The sequence below is a fragment of the Homarus americanus genome, unplaced genomic scaffold, assembly GCF_018991925.1.
Source record: "Homarus americanus isolate GMGI-L3 unplaced genomic scaffold, GMGI_Hamer_2.0 scaffold39155, whole genome shotgun sequence".
NCBI classification, from domain to species: Eukaryota; Metazoa; Arthropoda; class Malacostraca; order Decapoda; family Nephropidae; genus Homarus; species Homarus americanus.
Window position 1 is genome coordinate 4465727 of NW_024737042.1, and position 21501 is coordinate 4487227.

Genomic DNA, 21501 nt, shown 5'->3' on the forward strand with positions numbered 1-21501 from the left:
ACGTGAAAACATATCGTCATTACTTTACATAAGAATATGAAAGCAACACTTATTTACTGTTCATATATATTTTAATTAATGTTTCTGAATTTGGTTTTTTTGAATTAATGTACGTGTGTGCAAAATTAACAATACAATTTATGAATAATACGTGGAATATTAGAGGAGACGAGACGGCTGCCGGCATTGTTTATGTTAAAGCTAACGAAACCAGTGACTGATTGGTTCTACATATAAAACTGAAGAAAATAAGACCCTGAGTTTAGCTGTAGTAAAATTAATGTAAAAAAATTAATATGGTTGTTTGAAGTACCTGTAATGTTATTTAATGTTAATAAAGGGAACAATATAAGTAGGTAACCATCAATGGTAAAAAAAAAGTGAGACTGCTCGTATGTAAGTGCGCACATGTGAAAATATATCGTCATTACTCTACATAAGAATATGAAAGCAACACTTATTTACTGCTCATATATATTGAAGGGTTAAATGTTGTACTCTGTATAGACAAGCAGAGAGAGAGAGCAGCCGAACTGCCGGATGTAAACAAACCTTAATTTCCCGTGGCTTTTTTTTTTTTTAAGGGGATTAGCCCACCCGGGCATAGGTCACTGACCCACATTGGGGCCTGAGGGGCAAAAATTTAATACTCCTGTAATAATAATAATAATAATTCAGATAAGTAAAAAAAAAAAAAAAAAACTGCCTATCTACCTATTGGACAAACTAAAATCGTTCCGGACCACGAAATGCCGGACTAGAGGTACAACCTCTAGCGTAAAAAAAAAAAAAAAAAAAAAAAGGCATACAGCGCCATCTTCTTTGTTTACAATTGACAAACTTGGAAAGACTGGCATGTGTGACAGGGATGCACTCAACAAACTGAACATTTTTTGAAAATTTATGAAATAAAACGATGGGAAAAATGCTTGTGTGACGCCGCCTTAAAGGCTTCTTGGGACTCATGATCTGTACTCTCCATCAGCAGGACAAATCATGAGTCACGACTCGCATGTCGCCCACAGTATCTCAGCTGAGCATTACAGGGGAAACTATCTTTGTTTCAAAAGTTTAAGTTTTTATCAAGTGCAGAAACTGACTTTAACCGTTGAACCACATAAATACACGCCACCCATATTCCTTCACTGTTAGCCTTCAAGATATATGTAATTTGTCCTTACATACTGGACTCCTAAGATCCTTTACAAGAGTAAAAGCCACATGAGTAGCTTAATATATTGTGGTATGCATCATATGCAGCGTCAATCCGGAGGTCTTATCAAAAAGCAACGTAGCTATATTAAAACTATAAAAATTTCAAGCGACTGTCAGCTGATGAGAGGCGTGTGGTAAGGTGGCGGTGCTCCATTGCGGGAGGGAGGGAACTAGGCACGCGTCACACTCAACCTGAGGGGCTTCCCCTCCTTATCCCTTCACTGACGCTCGTTCTTTTCCCCTTCCTTAACCCCCTAGTTCAACCACCGTGCAGCCCTACAGTAACACTATACAATACTAGGGGGAAGGTTTACTTTGGTCTGATAAGCAGACAGATATACAGTACCGACATAATCGATTAATCAATATAATTGGCACATATGATGCAGTGTTTTGATTTATTAGCCTTGTCGATTTTTTGTAAAGAATGAAAGGAAGGTAAAACACTATCAGTGCAAACTAAAGATATATACAGTACTGGTATTACAAAATTACAAGTCACTTCGGCCAAATCTGTTAATACGGAAAAAATCTTTTCATCAAGCTGCAGAGAGAATGATTTCTTTATTATTGTTCTATTTTATTTTTCATTTCATCTCGCAAAATAATAATAATAATAATAATAATAATAATATAAAGTGGAGGACTATTGCCGTCCTTGTCTGACATCCACATTATGTCTTAACGTTACAATCTCTACAAGTGCAGGACCCACGTCATGTGTCAGGCGGACACCCGCGTGCTGGGTATTAGGGACCCCGCAAATCCATCCACCTCTCAAATTAATACATCACCCGCTTCTTCCTCGGAGTTTCTTACCTGTACAGTACTATACACAAATACTTGCTTCTGTAAACATACACACGCATATCATTACATAGCCTACAACCAGACTGTAACCTATAGTAAATGCATTTTGACAAATTACAGACTAAAGAAAACAAGTTACATGGCATGAACACTGATGTTATTTATATTTACGAAGCACACAGGAAAGGCTAAGTAACACTGGTGGGGCTTCCCACTAACTCACTCGTGACACCACTAAACGCTGCCTTATTTGAATGGAATTTAGATCAGTTTTTAACTAAGAGGATAGGATAGAGATAATACAACATAAGACTTTTAGACTTTTAAGACTACAACAGAGTTTACTACAGTATATTTCAATGATTCAAGGTTTTATACATGAAGCTTATTTATGTACAGTGCTTTGTACTGTACTATATGTTACACGTGACATCGCCCACGTCCCAGCGAGCCTGAGCACAATTTATTTTCTTCAACCAAACAAGGTGTAAAGAGTTTCGGGGGCTCAAGGCATATATACAATATTACCACCATCACTCTGGGAGCTGGTAACCCATAACATTTGGTTTTCTGCATCAGAGTTAGTAGGTAGTAGGCAGCTACCAAACAGGGAGGTACTACGGCCTGGGAAGATATTGAAAGAGGTTCATTCACTAATTTGTTAGACACCTGAATGCGGTGAAGTAAAGTGCTGCTCTTCTTTTAGGATCAATGCATGGAAGGATTATTTAAGCAGGAGCTAAGTTGCATATAAATACAGTAAATGGAGAGGCAGCTACTACGATCTTGTGCAAAATACACATACACACATAAGCACAGACACTAATACACACACACACACACACACACACACACACACATAAGCGCACGTGCACGCACACACACACACAACTGTAAACACACACACAAACACTACTGTAAACACACACACAAACACTACTGTTAACACACACATAAGCACACACAAACACGACTGTAAACACACAAACACTACTGTTAACACACAACACTACTGTTAACACACACATAAGCACACACACAAACACTAAACACACACACACAAACACGACTGTAAACACACAAACACTACTGTTAACACACATAAGCACACACACAAACACTAAACACACACACACAAACACTACTGTTAACACACATAAGCACACACAAACACTACTGTAAACACACAACACTACTGTTAACACACACATAAGCACACACACAAACACTACTGTTAACACACACATAAGCACACACAAACACGACTGTAAACACACAAACACTACTGTTAACACACAAACACTAAACACACACACACACAAACACTACTGTAAACACGTACACACACCAACTGTTACAGAGCACGGTGGTTGCAATCAAGAGAAACACAGACTCTTCCTCTTTCATTAGTCCTAGCTGACGTAAGAGAAATATTCAAGTATTGTCTCCTTCCTAAACACAAGCCACATGACTTCCATCAAGTGTCACTTCATATGAAAAAAAAAAATCCCATCGCCACCACATTCATCTATCCACGCAAACTACCCATCTCCATCCTCACACACACACACAACTTTTTTCCTGGGTGTCTCGAATTTTTAAGTTTATTCTTCAGAAATTATAATGTAGTTTTATAATCATAACTGTGTGTTGTATTTACAACTTTAGTTATATAATTTTTAAATAAAAAATCATCTTTTAGGTGAATACAGTCACATGACTTTACACTTATGACTCCTGATGGTCTATATACCGTACAATCAATTACTCTTGAGGATGTCTTCTTCCTCTTCCCATCCGGTTACCTCAGTTTACATACAGGTATTATTAACCACAGAATGTTGTATTGTTAAACTGGTCCACCAGCCTCCCAAAGTCCAGGCGCAATGTAATGCTTGTTGAATTTATAACAAAATAAACAAATAAATAAATCACTATTACTCTTGTAAATATCAGCACTATTACTGATTAGAAATTAAGCCTATGCAAAGATCCATCCTGGAATTAAGCATCCGCCAGATTTGCCAGCTACCCTTTTTTTTACGGGGATTAGCCCACCCGGACACAGGTCATTGACCCACATCGGGGCCTGTGGGCGAAAATGTAATAATAATAATAATAATAATAATAATAATAATAATAATAATAATAATAATAATAATAATAATAATAATAATTCATAGTAAATAAAATTTGATAAAATTACAAAATTAAAAATAAAATAACTTATAGTAAATAAAATTTATAATAAAAAATAAAAATATAATAAAATGATAATGATGACAATAATAAAAATAACAACCATAAAGAACAATAAAAAAATCAATAGTGAGGAACGATATATGTATGTTGTGTTGTCAAAGTAAGAGAAATAATTGAGACCCAGCAATTGTGTGTAAATGAGGCAGAAAGTCAGATCAGCAACCTGGGACTTGGTCACAATTTTCGTGATGCCATATGGCAGCAGGGTCTACCATTAGACAACACATTAAGCTTCCAATATCTTCCCAGGCGGTAGTACCTCCCTGTTTGATAGCTGCCTACTTCCTACCTGTTTCTCAATGTTACTAACCTGCACTGTCTAGGTACATATTGTACAAACTAAACTGTATACTCGCATGACCTACGTGCACCGTATACCTACATTATCTATATTCATGCTGAACTGTATAACTGCAAAGTTTATATACATGCCAATCTACCCGGTAATTGTAAATGTGTATGATAATTTTACCGAATAAATTTTATTATTGTTGTCCTGTCCCTCTACTTCTTCCTCTCCGGTTTCCCCCCAATATATATCATATCATCATCCAACTTTGAATTGTATCTCTCTTTTCCAATCTTTCACCAAGTTCACTTCCTCCTTTGCTCAATATGTTCACATCAGCTCAGCAAACTTTGATTGGCTTTCTGAATCTTGTCACGTCACATCTCCTTATTTGTCAAAAATGAAATCCTCATATGCAAAAGGTGAGAAGGATGAAGCCGATACTGCTGTTATTGTTTCACTTTGTATCTGTATTTTTTTCTGGCTAAATAAACTGTTTCAAAATTAAAGAACGGGTAGTATGAGCCGGGAACATATTTACTGGGGATGAAGACATGATTTTTTTAAGACACCGCTTACATGACTGGTAGTATGAGAGAGAATGAACAGGAACGCATAATGAACGGGAACTTACCTGGAAGCAGAGGATTGATGGCGGTGTAGGCGAGGGAAAACACATTCTCGACGAGGGCCGGGACTCCTCGCCCCGATCTGTATACCCCAAAACACAAAAAGATGTATGTTAGCTTTGTACACTACACACACCTAGAGCTTCAAATAATGTGGTGTTATGAAGAATGTGAGCAACGAAAAGAAAAACTCCTGAAATGAATTACCTAGATACCTGTATATTTTTCTTATTACACAACAAATGGCTCTTACTAACAAAAATCATCGGTATGCAATTATCAAGACATGCAAATCACCCACTCATCAACACCTAACCAAGTTTCGTGAAATTCCGTTAATTGCTGAACAATTTCATTTACAAACTTACAACAGCATACCAGTGACAAGGATACATACTGATGGTTTGTCATACCTCAACCAGACTTAAGATAATTTAGTCATACGAAGTCACACTCCTCGCATCCTGTATATGCAGTCTAGAACCTAGAAAAACACTCCACATCCACCCACCCACACACAACACAAACAAGCACACATAATATACATACAGTACACTACTGTAAAACATATAATCACGTGGACCATAACGATCACATTGTTATATCGCTTCACGCAAGGTATTAAATAGGTTAGGCGTCTTTTGGGCAACAAGTGCCTTTTGTCTGTTGAGTCAAAACAAGCGCGTTTAAATGGCAATTTTTTTTTCTATCACTAAAAAAAATTTAATTTAAAATGTAAATTACGCTGTACCCCAAGTTTTAACTCACCTTAATATGCATTTTTTTTCAGTTGGTACAGATAAAATTTACCATTTAAAAACACTGTTTTGGCTTTCCAGAAAAAAAAAGAGTTGTGATTGCCCACAAGACGCCTGACCTCTTCCTTACCTTTTGGCAAAGACGTCAAAACAGAATTTGTTTAACAAGTGTACGAAGGCATTCCTTTACTTGCTGGTTAAAGGATCTGGGTTCAAAATTTTAAAATTCGACTTATTTCTGTTAATTAATGAGCCTTGAAATAGTTATATACTCAGAATATTTAAAGTCAATTACGTTGTACTCTTAAGTTTTAAATCACCTTTATAACGCTTCACGTCAACACAAAAAACATGTTAACTTCACGCACACTCTTGGCGAACAAATAATAAGGTTAACAATATTGTGACGAAAGTAAAGAAAAAAGTAACACTGAACACATGATCTATCATTCTAACTGCCCACCATAGTAAAAGGAAAGTGAGCATATTAGTTTCTCGACTGTGTGTGTGTGTGTGTGGGGGAGAGAACTAAAGTGTGTTAGTATGTATAGTCTATGTTTATTTAGTTTTGTATATGTGCACGCATATAAACTTAAACGTCTGTGTGTGTGTGTGTGTGAAAATCAAATCAATATTTTACGAAGCAGATAGTTTGTCTGGTTAATATTCGTCCAATGGCTGTCCGCAGGTTCCCGCCATGTTTACCTGAGGTTCTACTCACTTGGTCAGTTGTCTCTTCCTTTCCTCGTCCTCCTTGTAGGTTACGTTAGGTCAGGTAGGTTGGTTCTTTTGGTATGAGAATAGGGTTTCTTTTGTGTTTTTTGGTATGTTTTACTCAAATCTTATCTCCATATTTGTGCAAATTGTTTCTGCTAATTTGCACAAGAAATGAAGGGCCGATTTTAGTAAAGCACGCCGAAAAACGTAAAAAAAAAAAACTTTTCTCATACCAAAACTTAACAACAGCCAATGTACGAATATTTACCGTTCGATTTTTACTTTAAATGCAGCTATAAACAAAATCTGTTCCCACACTCCATTAGCATTTATCTAAATACTGTAGTGTCGACCTCAATATGACCTTTAATTACCCTCTTATTTTTATTTTCAACACTGGCTGATCAGGGGCGGATCCAAGAATATCTAAATAGGGATCCAAGAAGTTGTGGGTGGGGGAACATGGCGTGCATAGCCAGCCCGCCCAGCTGGGGGGAGGCTTTAACCCCCGAATTATTTTGAATTCTGACCAATATCATGGGCATTATGAGGCCATTTTGAAGTTATGTGCACTTGATATTAGGAGATATTCTGTGGACGATATTAATTACTTTTTACTGTACGAAAACGCCTAAGTACAATACTGCATTAAAGAAAAAGTATTGGAATTTTCTGGTGAAAAGGGGGTCTGGACCCCCAAGACCACCCCCTGGATCCGCCTTTGCTGATCCAAGACTAAAGGGATAACCTGAAGACTGAAAACCCCAGCTTATTTCATCTGAAGATTAACCACCTACATTACCTCACCTAAAGGTAACAATCTAACGTACACTAACCTAAAATCACCCCCCAGGTAACTTAAGTGGTAACTTTTCAGGTGAAATAAGCTGGGGTGTCTAATCTTTAGGTGAACCGACTACAATTTTACTCGAATGTCTACTTACCAACCGTCTCCTTCATCTGCACCTCAACATTACCAACACCTTTCACCTAAAGGCAAATTTTCTTGGTCATCATTTTCTTTCTGTACAAATAAATGCCAACCATAACGATCAAGGTTACTATAAATAAAATGCTGAAGTTATAACTTTAACCCAGAAGCGAGCATATTTTTAATTTGCGTGTTTATTCTTAAGCTGTAAATGCAAATAAGATCACTAAATATCAACATGGCCCGACTTTTACACCCTGGTTGTATATAATCATCTCCACTAACATGATAATTAACCCATAACCCAAATTTTTCCTAAAAGAAGCAAAGTTGCTCCAGAGATCCTAATATTCACACTCGGCAACAAGTCCTTATACGACCACAATCCTCCAAGGACGCGGCAACGCACCCAGTAACTTCAGACTTGTCATCCAGTTACCACTCATCAGCTTTACTGTATACCCCCTGGGTACAAAAAATAACATTTACCTAAGCCCTATTTGCTGCTAAAAAGTGCTGGATCAACTTAATAATACTGTTTTTTTAACAAAATATGATAATAATAACTAGTTAAGAACTTAAAGCATGGTGATATTACATTGCCATAAATTAATAACGAATATTGAAATCCATTCTGTATCTGTGACGAACCAAAAGTGGAGGAGTGTGTGGAAGGGCAGATGACCTAGGTGGAAGCAGTACAAGTGCGAGTAACTGCTGACACAACTGCTCCAACATCCTACAACCCCCATAAATGAACGATAGAGAACTGCGTTTTCAAATGTTATCTCGTTTCGGTTCGTCACATATTGCCATGGAGAAATAAAATCTTATTAACGATGAAAAGAGATAAACGTTAAATTACCCCATACTGTACAATGCGAATGTTTAATACCGCGCACTATTTTCATAAACCCCCATAACCTCATTGATTGTATATTTTCCTCTTGAACTTCAAATACACCCCTGATAATTGTTAGATTGGTCCATACTGTACATTATACATCAAAAAATACTTACAAAGGGCACAGTTTCCTAACACTGAAATATAAAACTGCCTTTATATAATGTTAAAATTCGTCATCCAAAATCGCTTTTGGCTTCACACGCGCTAAGAAAACAAGCCGGCCGGACTCACGTCCTATGGTGGAAGCTTACTACTAACATAATGAAATAATATACTTTCATAAATAATTTATTTTACCCATCACAGCCATTATACTTTTTCGGATAAAAAAAGACAGACGCTAAAACCGTATTACGTGATTAGTTTTTTTTTTAATAAAACAGAACAAAAACTCACCTAAGAGTTTAAACATTAACTGATTGGTGTCGATATATATCAAAAGTAGCAGTTTAACCGTTGAGATGCATCACTAGAATATTATACACATAAATATTAATATTATTATTTTTTAAATTCACCACAATTCGTCATGAAATTATAAGAGCGGTTGCCTTTTGCTAGCTAATTCGAGGGGATTCGATCTCCGGGTAGGATTACAAAAGGTCGGGTGTTACTCCGTGATCTAGCAGAACATGGCGGGTTTTCTCCAGGTAATCCTCTTTTACTGATGCTGGACAATGAATGTCGTAATAGAGAACAAATGTGCGAAACAGTGAACAAACCGACGCCCGACCAGCTAGTATGCTGACAATTGGTAAAAATTATATATCATTGGAAAAAGGTCCTTAAGCGATAAAGAGTGCTCAGTAATTATTAATCACTCAATTTACGGGTTTTAATTAGTATTTTGCATATATATTACTCCACAAGGTATGATCTGTGCACCAGTGCTTCATTACACTTTAAATTTGTTCTTAGCATTCATTTTGTTTCAGGAGATGGATCTCATCATATGATATTAAAGGCGTAAGCCATTCTGACACACGTTCAAGTTTTAAACTGTTATTCGAGTCTGATGAATCCACTTGTCAGATTACTTAGACGTAACCCGATGTTCGGTTTCCTCTTCGGAATTACTGACCTGAGTGGTTAAAAAAAAAAAAAAAACACGTCAAAAACCATCTCTTCCTTACCTCCCCCCCCAAAATTGGTTGGCACTGACACTACTGTAGTTTTCTGCCGTTTTTAAACATTTATCATCTAACATTCCAGATCATAGGTGAGAGCAAAGTACTGTATGTTTTGTTTTAATTACGGCCCTATACGTTATCAGTGCACCACAGAGCACAGCCTGCCTGTTACACATACTGTAGTGTGTCAATATCTAAAGTTATTTCGTTATGTGAAGTTATTCATGATTCATTATGAGATAGCGCATTTGAAGAGTTGTATTTAACGAAAACAATCAAGATGGTATAAACATATATATACTTTAATCTCCAGCTAGTTGCAAACAAGAATTCTCAACACCCATTTCAAAATTATTACAGTATTCCCAATTATCAAAAAATGCATTAGTACCTCAAATATTATTTTTTTTCTTATTCTACAAAACATGACCACACAAAACCAAACGGTACAACACTTGCTCAAAGATATTTAAAAAACTACATATTACAACTTTGAGACATCTAAAGACGACAGTAAAGTGAGTTCTTACCTCAGCTGATATATGAGTGCTGGTAAATGAGGAGCTCTGAGTGGTAAAGGATGAGCTCTAGGATAACAGTTAATAGTAACAAGTCTAGAAGTATACTGGGCCCGGTGGAGTGGAGCGGGCAGGACACTCCCTCCCAACATCCCTCCCTAGGCCATAGAGACCCGACCACTCCCCACCACCCTCGCCACCCTTCCCACTTAACAGGATTATGACGGTCACCACCTCCGGTGCGCTCCACCTGGTTGGTTGGTTACTCGTCGCTACTATAACCAAACTGGCACCAAAATAGCAATAACAATTCACCACTACCATTAATAGAGATGATGACGCCAGATACGCTCGTACATTACCACCAACAGCAACACACAATAAACATCACGTCCTCACCCCACATCGACTGGTGCTTCTCTACCATTGCTCAGCCACAACTAAACAACAGCAACCACCACACAACCACCAAACCATTATCACACCAACACTCCTACCACTTATTCATTACTATTACCGTACATCTCAGAACAATTACATTACCAACACAATGACATACCCACGACCTCCAATATCACTACCAGTCATAAATCTTTACATCACTACGACGGTTACATAACCACAATATCCAAACCACTACATATTCCCATTAAACAACCACATCTTTTACGTTACCACCACACATTCAAATAACCACTACCATAATCGCACAGCCAGAAGACTAAATCACCAGTACCACAATCACTAGAGTACCGCCACCACAACCACAAAGATAAAACTACAGTACAATCACCAAATAGTCCTCTCTGCCACATATCCAGAATCACAACATACCCGGTAACTATTACCAGTACACTACCTCAGCACCACCACTATAATGGAACCACAATGAAATGGCAAAAATACTGCACAGCAAATCTAACAATCAGTACACTCTAGATCCCCACAACTATAACGGTCAAGCATTAAAACATCATCACTATCTGCCAAGGAATCATAACAATGACATCCTCGTCATCACTGCATCACCACAATAAAACCCAAATCAAGCAAACCCATTAGCCCTGTTTAGAGGGATTGTGTGTTCATAAAACACATTACAGAAGTCCTTCATGTTGGAATTACGATGGTTTGTGAAGAGGTGTTGAGACGAAGTAGCTTTTTGTTAGGTGTTTTTGGAAGGTAGAAGCTCAAGTAACAATCAAGGGGTAAGACAGAAATGGGTGTTCTTGTATATGTACCGAGTGACTTACTTTTCTTTACCTTTATGCTCTTCGCCACTGATCGGCCCGTTAGCCGCTTGGACGATCGGTCACGTCTTTGTTACACACTGTTGGCAAGTACTGGGCATGCACTGGTTCCTGAATGTATCTGTACCTGCTCCATGGTTGATCAAGTCTGGTCTTGATAGAGCTCACACACTCGGTGCTGTCTAAACTCACTGGCAGGTTTTTCCAAGAGTTTACAATTCTCACACCGAAAAAGCTTGCCCTCACAGATTTCTGGGCTTGTGACTTCGTCAACCTTAAGTTGCGACCTCAAGTGGGGCGGGCGTCCGCCAGCTCCAGATATGGACACTCAATTAGGTCACCCATTAGCCATTTGTTCTGTAGTATAAGCTAGGCAGTTGCAGGCCTTCTAATCTCTCTGGGTAACTGAGGTGCCAAGGTGCAGGCACCAGTCTGGTGGCCCTCCTTTGGACATTTTAAATCAACTGACAGTCTCTAGTATATCTCAGGGACCAGATGGGGTGACAGTATTCCAAATGGGGAAGTACCTCACTCTTGAAGAGTGTTACGAGGAATGGCTGTTAAGATTAAATTTCATACATGCACCTAAGTAATACCAACGATATGCATGTCCCAATGGGATAAAGAAACAATATTATTGAAGACCAAATGTGAAAAGGACCTGGGTGTGTCTTTTGACAGCAAACTGAAGTTCTCGGACCATTGTGAGAACTAAGAAGGGCATTCAGGTACCTAGACGGTCCATCCTTCATTATGCTCTTCAAAAGTGAGGTACTGTACTTCACTGTTCTATTCTGTCTGGTCTCCAAAATATGCTAGACTGTCAGTTGATTGAAAACGTCCAAAGGCGGGCCACCCACCAGATTAGCGCATGCACTATGACCCTCAGGTACCCAGAGAGCTTAGAATGCCTGCAGTTGCCTAGCTTATATTATATTGTATACTATAAGTTAGCAATGGGTGACTTAATAGAAGTTTATAAACATCTCAAAGGACACCACTCAGTTGAGTGTTCATACCTGGAGCTAGCAGATGCCCATCCCACTAGGGGTTGCAGCCTAAGGTTGAAGAAGCCACAGTTCAGAAAATTGTCAGGGCAAAATCTTTTGGAGTGAGAGTTGTGAACTCTTGGAACAACCTCCCTGAGGGTAGTGGAGGCAAGTGCACCAGTACAGAGCCAGGGGACAGTGAGACACTCTACCTCCCACCCAGGAGGAGGTGATTATCATGTAAACAATGTCATCTCTGACCACACCCCACAAGACACATGGGATACAGTAAACGAGGCAGCTGCAGAGACTGGAGGGGGGCTGGAGTCAATACTAAGACCAGAGACATTACTGAGGACAATTTCTGGCTTGAAAGTCATGTACACTAATATTGACACGTTCCTTGACAAGAGAGCGGAGTTTGTAACACTATTGAGGGTACATCAACCCGATATACCTTGTAGAGTTGTAGAATTGTTGTACAAATAATTATAGACCAGTGAGCCTAACCAGCACAGTGTGCAAAGTACCAGAGAGCATCATAAGAGATGCCAACACAGTTTCATGCCGGGACAATCATGCTTAACACAATTACTCAAGGTGCTTGATGGTTGGACGCAAATTCTTGAATAAGGCAGAAATATCGACAATATATACCTAGATTTTAACAAAGCTTTCGACAGTGTACACCATGAAAGGCTCAGAATTAAATTGGAAGGGTGTGGATCGGAGACTTTCTGCATGACCACAAACAGTGTGTGGTATAAATGGTACGGAATTGTCATGCATATCCGTGACAAATGGGGTACCTCTGGGCAGTGTATTGGGCCTGTTGTTGTTTGTTTGCTTCATAAGTGATATGCCAGAAGCTATACACTATTCGATACAATGTTTGCAGATGATGCCAAGTTATTTAGGGAAATTAAGAACCACAGACTGTGAATAGCTACAGAAAGATCTATATGAGCTTCAAGAATGGTTGAAGAAATGGCTACTTAGATTAAATGTCATGAAGTGCAAGAGGATGCACCTGGGTAGCACCAACAGTAAGGAGATGTATCACATGTCTCAATAGGATGAAGAAACTGCATTGAGACCAAATGTGAAAAAGACCTGAGTGTGTATGTCAACAATGAACGTAAGTTCACGGGCCATTGTGAGAAGAAGGTGAATCAGGCAACGAAACAAGTAGGCCTTATAAGAAGGTAGTTTAGATATTTGGGTGGTCCGATGCTCATCACGAGGTATACTAGAGACTGTCAATCGATTGAAAATGTCCAAAGGAGGGCCACAATACTGGTGCCTTCTCTACGGAACCTCAGTTACCCAGAGAGATTAGAATGCCTGCAACTGCCTAGCTTATACTACAGATGGTCTAGGGACAACCTAATCAAAGTGTACAAACACCTCAGAGGGCACTACTCAGTCGAATGTACATACCTGGAGCTGGCAGACATCTGCCCCACAAAAGGTCATAGCTCAAGGTTGAAGAAGCCACAAGTCCAGAAAACTGTGAAGACAAACTTTTTCGGAGTGAGAATTATGAACTTTTGAAACATTCTGCCGGAGAGAATTGTGACGGCACTGAGTGTGAGCTCATTCAAGGCCAGACTTAACCAACGCTAGAGCAGGTTCCAACATATTCAGGAGACAGTACATGCCCAGTATCTGTCAACAGCGCATAACATAGACGTGACCGACCGCCCAAGCAGCTAATGAGTCAGTCAGTGGCGAAGATGATAAAAGTAAAAGTGATGGCACCAAGTGTGACCTCATTCAAGACCAGACTTGATCAACACTGGTGCTGGTACAAATGATAGGTGTCATATATTATTAAAAGTGCATAATAAGAAGATGAAGTCCAAATGTTTTAATTATTGAATTTAGTGATCTTAATGATCTTTGGAGAAATTTCACATGTTTTTCAATACTAATTACAGTACATGTACAGAACTTGCTTTCTGTATGTTCTTGATACAAAATGATGTTTTTTCTGTATATTTGTACCAATTAAAGAACTTAAAATGGTATACTGTGTACACTTATACAGGGAACAGGGGATAGCCATTTACTTTTTACTTTTTACTTTTATCCTCTTCGCCACTGATCGGCTTGTTAGCCGCTTGGGCGATCGGTCACGTCTCTTTTCATTTATATTCTTCACCAAAAGATCGGCTCGCTAGCCGCCCGGGCGATCGGTCACGTCTCTGTCACGCACTGTTGGCAAATACTGGGCATGCACCGGCTCCTGAATGTACCTGAACCCGCTCCAGTGTTGGTCAAGTCTTCTCTTGAAAGAGCTCACACTCGGTGCCGTCACAACACTCTCTGGTAGATTGTTCCAAGAGTTTACAACCCTCACTCCGAAAAAGTTTGCCCTCACGGTTTTCTGGACTTGCGGCTTCTTCGATCTTGAGCTGTGACCCCTTGTGGGGCGAGCGTCCGCCAGCTCCAAGTAAGGACACTCAACTGAGTAGTGCCCCCTGAGATGCTTATACACCTCAACTAGGTGTTCATCACAAAAATATCCCAAGACATACTCCCTTATCCTTACAGCAAATTCTTTGAAATTATATTAATAAAATTTCAATACAGGCAGAGCACATACAGGCACTTCAATTTACAAAAGGGCTATGTTCCTAAAAACCACGTAATCAACCAAATAATCACAAAAGCAATTGTATTTATCCACTGATTACCATTATAAATTGGGAGTTGGGATATACAGCAGCCTTAGGTTATTTTGCAAGATAGGGACTGAGAGCATTCACAAAACAAAAACAAAAAATGCATGTATGTAATTCAATACAAAAAAGAGCAACAAAGCTTAAGGGGTTTATTTACCTACTACAAGTAAAATTAACCAAGCTATGTACAGTGCTCTGGTACACCTTGGAAAAAAAAAGGCATACTAATACAGTATATCACAGCCATGTCACCTCCAACTGACCCAGTGACCCACAAAATCGGTGGAAATATACTGAATGACTGTTATCATGCTAACTGGCAACTTGAAGAAATTTTTTGATAGAAGCTAAGTGCATTGTTTTTTCATGGAGAGAGAGAGAAAAAAAAGAAAAAAGGAAAGGAATCAATATTCCTTAACATAAATTTGAAAATTTTTATGAGGATGAAACTAAACCTCTCCCAGAAGTAAACATTGTATACTGTACTGCATTGTAGCGCATGGCTGTGCCCCTCATACACCATCTGTGAGGGAACTACTACATCATCAGGCCCCTCGTAACACCATCTGTGAGGGAATTACTACACCACGTCAAGCCCCTCATAACACCACCTGTGAGGGAACTAGTACAGTATTCCACGTGATGCCCCTCATAACGCCATCTGTGAGGGAGTTACTACACTATGTATCTGCTGTTCAACACCTCAGCTCACATGATCTACATGTGTAAACATTAATCTGTATGTTCTCTGTATGTTCCTTCACCTTTCTCTAATGAAGGCTTTTGTTAAACCACCAATGTATGTAATAAGTCATTTATGTCCAATGTATATTTTCAGCCTTCGGGCTGCAAACTTTTTCAATAAACCGTTTATCATTATTATTATTATTATTATTTATGTTTGGTATGACATCAACATAGTCAATACCCACCACAGAGTATAGATAATAAAAATACAGCCTATATAATAATTAATTATCATGGAACAATAACATAATCAAGCTTCGTTCATTAATATATAGGTATTGTTTTATTACTTACAATAGGCTAAATGTTACATAAGTGACTAACAGTACAGTAAAGTACAGTACTGTATACTGGAGAAATGGTAATAACTTAGATAAGTATGAAATAAAAAATATAATTAAAAAGTTGTGAAATAACCCGAGGCATATAAAAAATGAAAATCTTCACCACATATTAAGTGACACTGTTCATGATGATAAAAATTGGAATTGCAGCATACACAGGCCACACATTAATGAATAAAACTGTAATATGTTTAACCCTTTCGCTGCATTTCACGCACTTGCTATTTTATTCTGGCTACCACCAGACGATTTTATTCAGTTTAGGGTAACCTCCCGCAACCAAAGGGTTAATAAACACCACAGTTGACAGGCATAGTCATAAAACTTTATCAATGGCCATTGTATTTTTACCAGCCTCAATGTGACTTATCACCTCCAACTTGACATCTAAAGTGATGACTTTGTGGGCCCTCTTACCACTAGGAGTATTGCTGCTGCTCATTTAACTTTCTGGTTGCTTTCCTGACATCTCTAAACAAGGTAAATTGCCCACAAAATGCAGAAATTGCTGGCGAGTTCAGTTGAAGTGAGGAGCTGGACTCTAAAGATTTCCTTGGCTCATAAAAAATTGTTACATGTACGGTAGATACTCAAACTTATTGGAACATATGTAACATTCCATTTCTTTAGACGTAATTGTCAATTACCGGGTATATGTTTTCCATAAAAATAAATAAATAAATAAAATGTAAAAAAAATTATATACATATACAAAAATAGATTCAAGGAGTAAAGTGCTATTGCAAATTGGGGTACAGTACTGCATACCTGTACTCCTTAACTTGTTGGTTAATATGGGTTCAATTTTTTTTTTTTTGACCTTATGACATTTTAACCCTGGGCTTCGAGAGCTATGGTTCCTTGCGGGAACATTTAAAAAGATAAAAAGTTATTATAGTCTCACAAACTGGCCCTGCAAGATATAAACAGGAAATAAATAAATGTCCTCACCACAGGTTGGCAACACCGAGTTAGGAAGAGTCAACAATGTTCGTTAAATGGCGTGTGTGTGTGTGAAAGAGTAGTAATGAGGTAAACACACTAATTTGAAGGCAGTACAGGACACTTACTTTACTATATTATTACTTTTTACACTATTAACAATCATCATTACTGTTCCAGTAATTGATCACAATACATTACTATACTGTACAGTACTTGTGCTTGGGGGTTGGTGGGTAGAAACACATGGTGAAGTGAGTTAAGTCCAGGGGCAAAATTCCTACACCACTAGAGCTGAGAAGAGACTGGGCAGCTCTCATGTGTGACTGAGTGAAAGATAAATAACTACTTGGCAACATAATCTAGCCAGGCCCGCCATTTTTATTCAAATAGGCCTGCGAAAGATCAAAACGTCATGTGACGTGACTTGAAGCTCGACAGACACACGTCATAGGAAGCGACCCGAAGCCTAAGGGTTAAATACTGTACCTGTACTGTAATTTTCAAACACTACTTCACCAACAGTGCTTGTGCAGTATAAAAGCGTCTAAGACCAATCATTATACCAAACAAATATAATCCTTAATACAGGGTGGACCTCAATAATCTGGGAAGCTTGGGACCAGACCAGTTCCGGATTAGCGAAAATTCTGTACCATCGAAGCCGAGGTTGAAAAGGCAAAGTATTGCATAAAATGTACTATTACTGTCTAATTTCTTCAGTATAGACATCTTTTCTAAAATATAATTTTTTTTACAGGGAATAGCCCACCTGGACACAGGTTGTTGACCCACAACAGGGCCTAGGGGCAAAAAAAAATAAGAGGACCGTACGGTAAAAGTAAATTAAAAATAGAAAAGAAAAAGATTATATTAATCTACATCATGAAGATGCTGGAAAACCAGCTTTTCAAAGTGAGACAGATTGTATGAGTATGGAAACACAGAAGAAGTCAGAGCATTCCACAGTTTGGCTGTGTGAGGAAAGAAGGATGTACGATAATGGGTTATTCCAGTGTGACCGATATCCACAGAGAAACAGTGAGCACCGCGGGCAAGACGAGTGTTACGAGCCCGCGGCCTTATGTTTCGTTGCATTACAACCATTTCCACTACTTGCTGGTCTCTTAGAAGGCATACTTAGGTGTAAATTATAATTATTTAAAGGTAAAGTAGTGGTAACAGCCACGAGAAGTGAGCTATGACACCGTCCCAAACCATTGAAGCTGCCAGACTATCAGGTCCTGAATTAGCAGGGTCCAACCTGTACTGACTAATTTTACTTTTATCCTCTTCGCCACTGATCGGCTGTTGGCCGCTTGGGCAGTCAGTGCCATCTCTGTTAAGCACTGTTGGCAAGTATTGAGCATGAACGAGCTCCTGAATGTATCTGAACCTGCTCCAGTGTTGGTCAAGTCTGATCTTGAAGAAGCTCACACTCAGTGTTGTCACAACACTCCGAAAAAGTTTGCCCTCACAGTTTTCTGGACTTGTGGCTTCTTCAAACTTGACCTGTGACCCCTTGTGGGGCAAGCATCCACCGGCTCATCTTTTGCAACACCTGAGCTGCAATGTTCTTTCAGTGTTGGCATATCCAACTACAGTACTCTTCACTTCAACAATATTTTGTTGTTCTTTCCCACCATCTTGGATTCTGTTTAACCCTTAAACTGTGAACATAAAATAACACAAGAAAAAATTTCTTAAAACATAAAATATTCATACAAAATTAAAGATTTCCTGTGGTGGAGTGTTTAAGTGAGCACATAGGTACAAGAGACTAGGAGGGAAGAGATAAACTGGGGGATCACTATGGAGGATGGCAACAAAAATGTATCTTCCATGCCTAAATGTTGCATGGGTGGGGTAAGTGGTCTTTTGGGAAACATGATTCTCTTTATGAATTCTAATCTTGGCACACAATATTAAAACAGTGAATAAAAAAACTTGTCATCATATGATGCACATCACAGTTTAAGGGTTAAAAAAAATCTCTTCTTAGTCTCCATTTTTCTTCCTTCATCATGCTTCCATTTTTCTTCAACATATTTATATACAGTATTGTACATAAAATAATGACAATCATATAACCTTTTAAATTCTCAGACCAAATCCTTGGGCTATAATAGATTTAGAGATAGATAGGTTGGTACATTGAGAACTTAAGTAGTTTCTTTGTGTTGTTACCCTTCAACTTAATGAATGATGCCTAAAGAAAAAATAGTTCCTTACCTCACGACGAGGACAAGAGTTTGAGCGTGGCCGTATTCTTGTTGGTGCATGAAAAGTAAAGGAGCGGGAGCCAATGGTAAGAGTGTCGCCATCTCGAAGACGTCTCGCCCCACCTTCTAGAACTCTTTCACTACTCACCTCCACCTCACATCCTGTGAGGCATCTGTAGAATGAAAGCAGATACAAATGCTTAGAGATCACAGTAAAGTATTATAAACTTTACCTAACAGCTACAGTTAGTACAGTATCATAGAACAAGCAACAATCAAAATAATTTAATTGTTAATTATTGGAAAAAGTATAGATATCCTATCTTCAAGAAGGGCGATTGTCACTCCACGAAAAACTATAGACCGGTGAGCCTGACCAGCATAATATGTAAAGTACTTGAGAGTATTATCAGAGATGCCGCAATGGAACATCTACTACGAAACAACCTTGTAAAGGATTGCCAGCACAGTTATATGCCGGGGCACTCCTGCTTAACACAATTGCTCAAGGTATTGGATATTTGGACCCATATTCTGGAATGGGGTGGAAATATCGACAATACATACCTAGATTTTGCCAAGGCTTTCGACAGTGTACCCTACGAATGGCTGAAAATCAAGTTGGAAAGGTACGGGAATTCGGAGAAATGCCCTAGGGTGGATAGAAGACTTTCTACATGACCGCAAGCAGTGTGTGGTGATTAATTGCACGAAATCATCATCTGTACCTGTCACAAGCAGGGTACCACAGGGCAGTGTCTTGGGCCCGCTGTTGTTTGTTTGTTTGTTTCATAAATGACATGCCTGACGTTGTACACTCCTCCATACAAATGTTTGCCGATGATGCCAAGTTATTTCGGCAAATCAAGAACCATGCGGACTGTGAAGAGCTGCAGAAGGATCTCTGTGAGCTCCAAGAATGATCTTAGAAATGGCTGCTGAGATTCAATGTCACGAAGTGCAAGAGGATGCACCTGGGACGTACCAACGGTAAGGAGGTGTATCGTATGTCCAAATTGGATGAAGAAACTGCATTATTTGAAACTGAACGTGAGAAGGACCTAGGTGTGTATGTTGACAATGAGCTAAAGTTCTCGGGTCATTGCGAGAAGAAGGTAAATCAGGCAAATAAATTATTGGGTCTTATAAGAAGATCTTTCAGATATCTAGACGGTCTATCCCTCGTAACGATTTTCAAGGGTGAAGTGCTTCCCCATCTGGAGTACTGTCACCCCGTCTGGTCCCCAAGATATGCTAGGGACTGTCAGTTGGTTGAAAATGTTCAAAGGAGGGCCACCAGACTGGTGCCTGCACTTCGGCACCTCAACTACCCTGAGAGAATGGAGCGCCTGAACTTGCCTAGCATATACTACAGACGGGCAAGGGGGGACCTAGTTGAGGTGTATAAGCATCTCAGAGGGGCACTACTCACTTGAGTGTCCTTACTTGGAGCTGGCGGACACTCGCCCCATAAGGGATCACAGTTCAAGATTGAAAAAGCCGCAGGTCCAGAAAACTGTGAGGGCAAACTTTTTCGGAGTGAGAGTTGTGAACTCTCGGTACAATCTACCGGAAAGTATTGTGACGGCACCGAGTGTGAGCTCTTTCGAGACCAGACTTGACCAACACTGGAGCAGGTTCAGGTTCATTCAGGAGCCAGTGCATGCCCAATACTTGCCAACAGTGTATAACAGAGACGTGACCGATCACCCAAGCAGCTAACAAGCCGATCAGTGGTGAAAAGGATAAAAGTAAAAAGCAAAAGTAACACAGATTACATTTCTAAATACTGTATATATATTTTGACTAATCCACTGAAATAATCTTTACCATGTTACTATAGAATCAGTTATTTATATGAAGCTGAAAAAAAGAAATGTAAAAGAATGGCAGAGAGATAATGTAATGGGCAATTTCTGGAACTTTCAAGAACATATTTCCATTACCCGGAAAATTCCGGGGATGAGGGATTTTTTTATGACTTTGAGAGAGTTTTGTCTTGTCACCCGGAAATCTCTCATTCCTGGAAGTGCTCTGTACCCAGTTGTTCCTGCTAACGGAGATATGACATTTGATATGAGAAGTAAAGCGCCATACGGTATAACTAAATAGATAGTAGCTGGTGTTGATTAAAAAAATATATATCTGATTGCT

General features: G+C 39.0%; 1 protein-coding gene across 2 annotated transcripts in view; it reads right to left on the reverse strand.

Moving 5' to 3' along the window:
• Window positions 1-21501, reverse strand: part of LOC121872609 — a 160818-nt gene that overhangs the window by 18493 nt on the left and 120824 nt on the right. For both annotated transcript variants that reach the window (XM_042375475.1, XM_042375474.1), the window contains exons 13-14: window positions 19358-19520; window positions 5211-5287 (exon numbers count right to left, since the gene is read on the reverse strand). In XM_042375475.1, the coding sequence (XP_042231409.1) occupies window positions 5211-5287; window positions 19358-19520 (240 nt within the window). The remainder of the gene's footprint in view (window positions 1-5210; window positions 5288-19357; window positions 19521-21501) is intronic.